At 45.3% G+C, this 10,298-nt stretch overlaps 1 protein-coding gene across 3 annotated transcripts in view; it reads right to left on the bottom strand.

Moving 5' to 3' along the window:
* Positions 1–1,563: 1,563 nt before the first annotated feature.
* mms22l (MMS22-like, DNA repair protein) overlaps positions 1,564–10,298 on the bottom strand; it is a 29,362-nt gene continuing 20,627 nt past the window's right edge. For all 3 annotated transcript variants that reach the window (XM_014168882.2, XM_014168892.2, XM_014168873.2), the window contains 11 exons: positions 8,380–8,576; positions 7,916–8,066; positions 7,306–7,445; positions 6,614–6,759; positions 5,746–5,905; positions 5,289–5,434; positions 4,866–5,077; positions 4,474–4,640; positions 4,223–4,319; positions 3,757–3,924; positions 1,564–2,183 (listed from right to left, as the gene is read on the bottom strand). In XM_014168882.2, coding sequence (XP_014024357.1) covers positions 2,108–2,183; positions 3,757–3,924; positions 4,223–4,319; positions 4,474–4,640; positions 4,866–5,077; positions 5,289–5,434; positions 5,746–5,905; positions 6,614–6,759; positions 7,306–7,445; positions 7,916–8,066; positions 8,380–8,576 — 1,660 coding nt within the window. In that variant the 3' untranslated portion in view covers positions 1,564–2,107. The remainder of the gene's footprint in view (positions 2,184–3,756; positions 3,925–4,222; positions 4,320–4,473; positions 4,641–4,865; positions 5,078–5,288; positions 5,435–5,745; positions 5,906–6,613; positions 6,760–7,305; positions 7,446–7,915; positions 8,067–8,379; positions 8,577–10,298) is intronic.

Genomic DNA, 10,298 nt, shown 5'->3' with positions numbered 1-10,298 from the left:
GAAGCATATAATACCCATAAAAAATGAAAATGTATATTCCGCCATTTATTTTTCACATCGTGAAGTTTACAATGAAATGCAATTAATTGTGAGGTTTTGAGAGCTGTGTAATGCTCTCTCGGACAAGGAGTTTTATCAATATATTCGCATCAATCTAATTATTGATAAAAGTGACCTTGTCTGAGAGAGATTTGCGTGGTTATCAAAACGTCACGCCAGGGTAAGCCTACACGAAACAAAGACCCTATATGAAGTAGTTCTAAAATCCCAGATGGAAAAATGAATGGTGAAAAAAAACTATTGGAACCATTTCTGGGGTTTATGACTCATACTGTGGTACTCAATAGGCTAACTAGCAATCATGGCACACATATCATTCAAAGCTGCACCAATATTCAATATAAACCACATAAAGAGGAATAGTGGATAAGCCAGGTGCATCACTAAGCATGAAAGATGAGACACGCAGCTCAAAAAGCTCCCCAATTGATCTTGTTCAAGGACAATACAATTATCCGTGTAGCCTACAACACCACAATGCAATGAATAATTGCATTGCTGTTTTCAAGTAGGTACAAAATTCTACACTAGGCTGCAGTGAAAATGTAATTTGAATAATGGTGCAAAAGCCCTGTGATTTGGATAAGTTGTGAGTCTACTCTCGACAGCTTATAAATGTTGAAAGGTACAGTAGCAGGTCAGTCTGGCTGTATTTCTACTTCTGATACCGAGATGTGCTGTCTTGTTGCGGATCATCATTCTCGCATATGGTCTTATAATAATGGGACTCTCAGCAGGCCCAGTTATTCAGGAAAGCTCAACACATGCCCTGCCTCCTCGCCGATCTGAGCAGCTCTTCTTTGCTCGTCTAGAATCTTAACGCTTCAATATTACCCATTTTACTTTTAAAATGTATTAATTACCTTTTATATGTTGCATAAACACACAACCAGTCACAATGTTTTAATCTGATTACTTCAAAAGTCTCCTGTAGGCTACCTGCGCACTTTCGTCCAAAATGTGCAGTGTCCATTTGATGAATGGAAAAACTTAATCACATTCCGAGACTTTCAAGCCAAGCTTTCAATACTGGGTAGACCTACAAGTTAAGGAGGGATGTAGACCTATTTTCTGTTTGACGAGATTGACAGTCTATTTGATTGTGGTGTTTAAAAAGCAAACTATGCTCATGGTCCAATGCACTGCTTCGCAGGGCTTGAGGTATCACTACAGACCCGGGTTTGACAGGATGTGTCACAGCCGACCGTGACCGGGAGACTCAGAGGCGACGCACAATTGGCCCAGAGTCGTCCGGGTTAGGGGAGGGTTTGACCAGTCGAGATTTCCTTCTCCCATCGCGCTCTAGCGACTCCTTGTTGGCGGACCGGGCGCCTACAAGATGATTTCGATCGCCAGCTTGACGGTGTTTCCTCCAGCACATATCCACATTTATAAACACATGGTTGCTATAGTCATTTGATTTGTGGTTGTAAACATTATTTTTAGTGAATTATATGAGGGGAGGCTATGCAACAACATATAAACTACAGTACAAGGGGAGGGTCATGTGAAAATATGTTTTATGTTGGGGAGTGCATTTTTGTTTGACAAGTTCGACCAGGCGTGAAATTCTGACTGATGAAATTAAGCCTGATTGCATGAAGATTGCAAAGGAAAAAGGGAATGGAAAGAGCAGAAGTAATCTTTCGGACTCTGGCTGTATCTTGACGAGGGATACAGTGTCAGGAAAGGAGGTGGTTCTGCCTGTAAAGTTGGGCCAACAAAAGAGTGCATGAGCACACTATGTCTACTATCAGTAGTTACTATCACACCATAGAAATAGTTAGAACAAAATATTATACATTTATATGCATCACACACTCATTCCATGCCTGTGAAATTAGGAAACTGAAATACAACACATGCACTTCTACATAATCCTATTTCGTCACTTTATTTCTTAACACCTTTTTGAAAAATATTTCAATATGAAGATGGAAACTTGACCATAAATTATGATCTGTATCACCAACAGGACAATTTCTATACATGAAGCCCAGTGGTGTTGAGGTCAACAGCATGGAGACCTGGTCCTGGGGGTCAAGGGTCAATCCTGCTCCAGGCTGATGATCTCCGCCTGACCACCGTCCCCCAGCAGGGTCAGCAAATTCCTGTAAGCATTCCTGTCACACATGCAGAGTGAGAGTGGAGTCACAAAATGACTCACAAAGATGTCACAGCACAAGATCCAGTATATTTCATACAGAGTTGACTGTGTCACTGAGCACTGTATATATACAGTGAATTCGGGAAGTATTCAGACCCCTTGACTTTTCCCCAAGAAAATTACGTTACAGCCTTATTCTAAAATGGATTAAATGGTTTTTTTTTCTCTCATCAATGTACACACAATAGCCCGTAATGACTAAACAAAAACAGGTTTAGACATTTTTGTAGATAAAAAAAGAAAGAAAAATATGAGTACACCTGAGTGGGAGGCCCCAGTGCACAACTGAGCAAGAGGACAAGTACATTTGAGTGTCTTGTTTGAGAAACAGACGCCTCACAAGTCCTCACAAGTGGCTTTTCTTTGCAACTCTACCTAAAAAGCCAGCATCCAGGAGTTGCCTCTTCACTGTTGACGTTAAGACTGGTGTTTTGCTGGTACTATTTAATGAAGCTGCCAGTTGTGGACTTGAGGTGTCTTTCTCAAACTACACTTTCTAATGTACTTGTCCTCTTGCTCAGTTGTGCACCGGGGCCTCTCACTCATCTTTCTATTCTGGTTAGAGCCAGTTTGCGCTGTTCTGTGAAGAGAGTAGTACACAGCGTTGTACGAGATCTTCAGTTTCTTGGCAATTTCTCAAATGGAATAGCCTTCATTTCTCAGAACAAGAACAGAAGAAAGTTCTTTGTTTCTGGCCATTTTGAGCCTGTAATCGAACCCACAAATGCTGATGCTCCAGATACTCAACTAGTCTAAAGAAGGCAAGTTTTATTGCTTCTTTAAAATCAGGACAACAGTTTTCAGTTGTGCTAACATAATTGCAAAAGGGTTTTCTAATGATCAATTAGCCTTTTAAATTGATAAACTTGGGATTACACAGGAGTGATGTATGCTGATAATGGGCCTCTGTATGCCTATGTAGATATTCCATAAAATAATCAGCTGTTTCCAGCTACAATAGTTATTTACAACATTAATATTGTATTTCTGATCAATATGATGTTATTTTAAAATGGACAAAAAAAATGCTTTTCTTTCAAAAACAAGGACATTTCAAAGTGACCCCAAACTTTTGAACGGTATACACACACACGGAAAGTATTCAGACCCCTTCCCCTTTTCGACATTGTTACATTACAGCCTTATTCTAAAATTGACAAAATTATTTGTGTGTTGGGGGTTGTGTTTTTTTTAATTAGTGGTGTGGTTTGATATCTGGCATGTCACACACTGACTTCATGGTTTTACGACTACTGTAAAGCATTTCAATAGAATCAACATAGGACGAAAGTCCCATTCCCTATAATTCAGATGTTTCCCCCCACATAGGTCAACACGCAATTTATACCGTGCGATAATGATTCCTTGTGGTGCGTGTAAACGTAGTCTTATATCAGGTCTGGTGACAAGATTCTCTGAGGGGAAACAGATATAAAGGCATCCAAAAAAGGCAACAGTACTTAAAAATAGGATTATGTCTAGGTTAGGTTAGACTAGAGACTGGGATACAGTAAGGTTTAGAACTCTACCTCAGTGTGGTGTTCTTGCCCAGTCCTCTCTTGTGTTCTGTGTTCCTCAGACTCAGCGACAAAATAGGGATCAGGACCTGGACCACACGACTGTCCAGAACAGCTATCGTCTCCAGAACACTGTACACCTGTTTGTCATACAACCCCTCGTTCTCCTCCACAAAGGACCTGAACACACAGACACAGTAAGACAGAGATAATGTACATGCTTTATACACACACAAAGCATCGCAGACATGTACATGTCTAACCGTGATGGTTCAAAAAGCACGGCTGCCCTAGGACAGTGTCGTGTTCAGTAGACACGAAACGGAAGGAAATGTTCTGAACTGAGTGAAACAGGGAAGCATTACATGAACTTGTCCGACATTTGAAAAAAATTTTTTGCTACGGTGTACATTAATAGACACGACCCAAGTGCTGAATGCAGAGAGAAGGAAGAGTAAAGGCAGTTGGTGTCACTCACTGTAGAACAGTGACGATCTGGTCGCATGGTGCATCCCCTGCGGCGGCTGAACATCTCTCCACCACCAGCTGCAGGGCCTCTGTACTGGTCCTCCTCACTGTGAACGCACAGCTGCTTTTAGACTAGTTACCACACGCATATTGCACACACGAAAAACCTAGAAAAAACACCCATAGCAGCAAGCTTGTTCGGCATATTGTTCACAAATATGATTACTGTGTGTACGTGTCTTTCTGTGTGTGGACTCTCACCGTGAGGCTCGTTGACCAGCTTCAGGCAGTGGAGCAGAGAGGGGAGGGGCATGGTGAGCAGGGCGGGGTCACTGTCATTGTTCCGTCTCAGCAGCTCCAATAGGAAGGCCAGAACTGTGACCAGGCGGGAAGGAGGGGCGTTGCCTTTGAAATGCAGGAAGTTCTCACTAGAGAGACAGACACAGACGAGGTATGACACTGAGCCAGTAATGTCTGGCCATTTAGTAGATGTTCTTAGGAGGCTGTCAAGGTGGATTAGGATGAAGTTGTCCTGAGACACTGCTCCAAGGTCAGTTTGACTTCGCATTCCCTTACCTAATTATTTGGGCAGGGTTAACTCATCCTGGATCTGTGCCTAAGAGCAATCTCTACCCAGAACGTCAGAATCCTACCTGATCACCTGCAGGATGCTCCTTCTCAGTGCTGCCCCACGTGGGGTGGGCGTGGCCTCGCATGCCGCCAGCAGCACCGGGTGATTGGCTATGGCCCCAACCGATGGCGTGGCAGGCAGGAAATGGTCAAGGTACTTGGAGATGACATCCCGGAGCTGCTTCTTCAGGTAGGCGCCCTGAGACTGAGACATACTGGTTGCTATAGACAGACCCTGGAGGGGAGGAAAGGAGAGACAGACACACAGAGAGAGAGGTCAGTTAGTATAGTATTATTAAGGCTCACGGAAAATACATCTGGATTTTTCTTTCCTCCCCTTCAACCCTGCTAGTACTTTCAGAAGTATCCAAAGTGGAGTAGTCAGTAACATCCTCTTTAGGTAGAGGGAGTGTGTGTGTTGGCGGGTGTGTGTGCATGCGGCCCACCTGCAGGTAGAGGGACAGGCTGTCCCTCAAGGCCTTGTCCAGCCCAGACAGAGAGTTAGGGAGGAGCAGCCCGTTGACTATGTTGAACAGCAGCTGCTGGGCCTTGGAGGTGGCCAGCAGGGGACTCCAGTGCTTCACAACGCACCCTGAGAACACACACACACACACACACACACACACACACACACACACATTCAACGTGTTTGAGGCGATAGGCTCGAAGCAAGTCGCTGGGCAGAATTGCTAATCCTGATCCTCGTAAACACGCCGATTCCTTCTCACCCAATACCAAATTGACCTCTAGCCAATATCTTTTCTATGTACTTGTAGAGATCTGAAATGATTGGATAGGTATAAGCAATATGGCTATAGCTCCACCTTACACCTATCCAGTCCTTAGAGAGTTACACAACAGCCTAAGGTGATAGGGGCAGACCTCTGTGATGCATACACCCACCCACAGCCCAGTAGGCCAGCAGCAGCCCCTCCTGAGGACTCTTATTGACCAGGTAGTGTTTGATATACTTCATGATGTCCCCTGTGTAGTCCAGAGCACGGGTGGCCATGGCAGAACGCTCAGACAACACCTGCAGCCCACTGTACACACGCCCCACAGCCTGAGAGAGAAAAATATAAAGCGACAATGTATTTAAGCTGTATTTGTATGGAAATGCAGACTTGCCTTTCAGCGTATGCTGTTGATATATACATGTTAATGCCAAAATAAAGGAAACACCAACATAAAGTGTCTTAATAGGGCATGGGGCCACCACAAGCCAGAACAGCTTCAATACTTCTTGGCATAGATTCTACGAGTGTCTGGAATTCTATTGCAAGGATGCGACATTCTTCCAGGAGAAAATTCAATTTTGGAAAACGCTATCTCAGGCACCGCTTCAGAATCTCCCATAAGTGTTCAATTGGATTGAGATCTGGTGAGTGAGACACACACACCCTTTAAACCCCCTTTGCTCATTTGAGACCCCTCTTTCAAAGTCACTGAGTGCTCTTCTTCTAGACATGGTAGCCAAAAATAATGGGCAACTGGTCATTTTTCATACATGACCCCTAAGCATGATGGGATGAATTGCTTAAATAACTCCGGGACCACACCTGTGTGGAAGCACCTGCTTTCAATATACTTTGTATCCCTCATTTACTCAAGTGTTTCCTTTATTTTGGCAGTTACCTGTATGTATCGTGCATGTTGCAAATATCTTTGTGCACATGCGTGTGTGAGATGACAAGCTACCCTGTTACACTGTGTGTGTGTGTGTGTGTGTGTGTGTGTGTGTGTGTGTGTGTGTGTGTGTGTGTGTTAGTACCTTGATGAACATCTCCAGAGCAGACCTGGGCACTAGCTTGCTGCCGGCTCCAGGCTGCATCCCGGCCCTCTGCAGTATGGAGTCCACCTCAGGGAGCCTTAATATGAGCCTAGTGAGCTCCGACAGCTGCTCCTCCAGAGCCCTGCCTGGAAGAAGTCAGTAACACGTCAGAAATAAAATCACACATGCCACTTAGCAGACACTTTTATCCATTTACACATGTATCCCAATTCTGATCCTTTGCCCAATTTATTGGCAAAATATCTGATCTGATTGGGCAAAATATCAAAATTGGGCTGCCTGTGTAAATGCTGGCCAATTTTAGAATGTGTATTAGTTCCTTATGGGACCTGAACCCACGACCTTAAGTGTTTCTAGCGCCACACTCTTTCCAACTTGAGCCACACAGACACATTTTACATCTCCACAACAAAACACTGAAATAAACTTAAAGAAATACACATACATAAAAAGGGAAACTAATGGGAAGTGATCATAATATGGTAATAGACAAGAAGTGTAAGTGTAGTGTTTTAACGTGGCCTAACTTACTGAGGATGTCTTTCCATTGCTGACTGCTGAACGGAAACCAGTGAGGCCTGGCCAGTGTGTGCACGCATGACTACGTATCTTCGGATAAAAGCGTTTGATAAATGGTCGGATGTCCAGGGTTCTAGGTTGAGGTTCTGTACCTGCTCTGCTGTCGGTGCCATCTGGGTTCTTGTGGATGTGCTGCTGCAGAACACAGCGGAACCAGGCTCTCACAGACAGGGTCTGGGCTGAGGCCGACACGGAACCTCCACAGCCGGAGCTCACTGAATACACCAGCTCACTGGGGAAGAGAGGTCAGTTTGACATAGAACAGACAACAAATATGTTCTAAGGGAATCACAAGTTAGAGTAAGGTGAGGCACAGAATTTATAATCTTGATCGAATAATTAGTTGTTGTTTGGGATGAAAGGTGATTTGTAGATCAGTGATTCTGTGCAGTCTGACCGCAATGTAGTGGCTCTCAATCTCTATGTTCCACCGGAGCAAGGCTCTGCACAGATGTGCTAATCTGTATAAGGGAGGCTCACCTGATGGATAGTAGTTTGGAATGCAAAGGTGATTTGTAGATCAATGATTTTTGTGCAGCACCTTGCTCAGAATGATCCTTTCGGATGTGTGCCACCACACATGGTTCATATTCATTGGTGCACTCCGTAGCAAAGTGTTTTGCAACAGAAAATAAAAACAAGCATTTCTATTGGACAAGTTCAGACTCTGCTTACTAGGGTAATGTACTGGAGTAATGTTACCTGTTCTGGAGCAAGTGGGGTAGGTAGCGAGTCACTAGCAGGGGGTGAAGCATGTCGTCCCAGCTGAAGCACTGCATGATGGACTGGATGGGGTTGGGCTGGAGGTCTTGGGGGGCAGAGCTAGGAAGGTCAAAGGCCAGCAGTGTAAATCCTGGAAAAGACAGTCAACATTCATACCACGTTACCTTACGGAAACTACCATGGAAAATAAGTTTGAGAGAGTCATACTATAATGGAAAGATTTGTCACTGCATGGTCAACACAAAGCAAAGATGCAAGATGTTGAAAGTAAAAGAACTGACGAGAGAGAAAGAGAGCGAGAGAAACAGTGAGACAAGGGCAGACAGTGTATATTATCTTATGAGAAAGACAATTGTTAGTGTGTGCAACCCATAGTGTGAAATTGTTGTACACAGTGAACATTTATCCTCCTCCCTCCTACTCTCTCAGTGTGAGCCTCTGACCTGCGGCAGCATCAGCCAGCTGGGCAGGAGGGGTGTTGGAAAGGCGCAGGCTGCGGAGGAAGGGGAAAAAGTGGGCCCAGAGAGCTGCTGCAACCGCTAGGTGGCGGTCTTTACCCACGCTGGCATTGGGAGGAGGCAGCCAGGCACCGGGGGGACATGTTGAATGGCCAGGCTGGACATTGCGCTGATGGACCCTCCTGTAGGACACACACACACACACACACACAGGAGAGAAACACACACCAATAACATCCATTATTCAACAGAACCACAGCATCTCCCTCTCCTTCACACCACCTCTCCACCTCCATCTATACTCCACTTCCTTCCTCTTTCACATTCTCTCCTCCCCCTTCTTCGCTCTCTCACTCTTCCCATCTCTGGGGGGGGATTAGGTCATGCGGTGCAGTGCCGGGTAGAGAGGAGCAGGGCAGGGCAGATCCCCTGTACAGACTGGGCTCTGGCTGCTGTGTCTGCCTGACCCCACAGCGGCTGGCATTAGCCCAGATAAGCAGCCGAAGGAGCTGTAATCTCATTTAGACTGGAGATGATCCTCCTGTCCCCTCATTCGCCCGGATGGAGCAAGGGAGAGAGGGATGGAGGGGAGGGAGGCAGGGGTTAGTACTGGCACCCCCTCAGCTCCCCTTGCACTCCCCACTCGTCTCTCACACATGCACACACACACTCTGCCTGCGCCTTCCAGCAAGGTTGCATCTAATCCAGAGAGAGCTGAGACAATCGATTAGTCTGAATTCATTAGCCTCGTTACTACGGCGGAATGGGCCTTTCACACCCATCAAGGCTCATTGTACAAGACATAGTCAGAGACCCCACTTAATCCTCCCCACTGCCGCTTCTTATAGCTGTATACACACCATTAGAGACCCCACTTAACCCCTCCCCCAAATGTAGCCACTATCACACACACACAGAGACTGACTTGCTACCCGGACAGCTGATGAAACTGTGGGTTTGCACAACCGATGAATTTCTGCACAAACTCTCAGAAACCGTTTCAGGGAAGCCCATCTGCATGCTCGTCGTCCTCACCAGGGTCTTGACCCGACTACAGTTCGGCGTCGTAACCAATTTCAGTGGGCAAATGCTCACCTTCGATGGCCACTGGCACGCTGGAGAAGTGTGTTCTTCACAGATGAATCCCGGTTTCAACTGTACCGGACAGATGGCAAATAACGTGTATGGCGTCATGCGGGCGAGCGGTTTGCTGATGTCAACGTGGTAAACAGATTGCCACATGGTGGCGGTGGGCTTATGGTATGGGCAGGCATAAGCTACAGACAACAAACACAATTGCATTTTATCGATGGCAATTTGAATGCACAGAGATACCGTGTCAAGATCCTGAGCCCCGTTGTTGTGCCATTTATCCGCCGTCATTACCTCATATTCCAGCATGTCGCAAGGCTCTGTACACAATTCCTGGAAACTGAAAATGTCCCAGTTCGTCCATGGCCTGCATACTCAGATGTTTGGGATGCTCTGGATCAACGTGTATCACAGCGTATTCCAGTTCCCGACAACAACCTCTGGCAGTCTATGGGGGTGCCACAGGTTTCAATACTCAGGCCTACTCTTTTCTCTGTATATATATCAGTGATGTCACTCTTGCTGCGGGTGATTCTTTGATTAACCTCTACGCAGACGACACCATTCTGTATACATCTGGCCCTTCTTTGGACACTGTGTTAACTTGTTATGGATAGGGGGCAGTATTTTCACGTCAGGATAAAAAAACGTACCCGATTTAATCTGGTTATTACTCCTGCCCAGAAACTAGAATATGCATATAATTAGTAGCTTTGGATAGAAAACACTCCAACGTTTCTAAAACTGTTTAAATGGTGTCTGTGAGTATAACAGAAGTACAGTAATGGAATATTTTGACATTTTTTGTCACG

Source organism: Salmo salar, chromosome ssa02, assembly GCF_905237065.1.
Source record: "Salmo salar chromosome ssa02, Ssal_v3.1, whole genome shotgun sequence".
NCBI classification, from domain to species: domain Eukaryota; kingdom Metazoa; phylum Chordata; class Actinopteri; order Salmoniformes; family Salmonidae; genus Salmo; species Salmo salar.
Note: the sequence above shows the minus strand (reverse complement) of the source record. Positions and strands in the feature narration are given on the sequence as shown.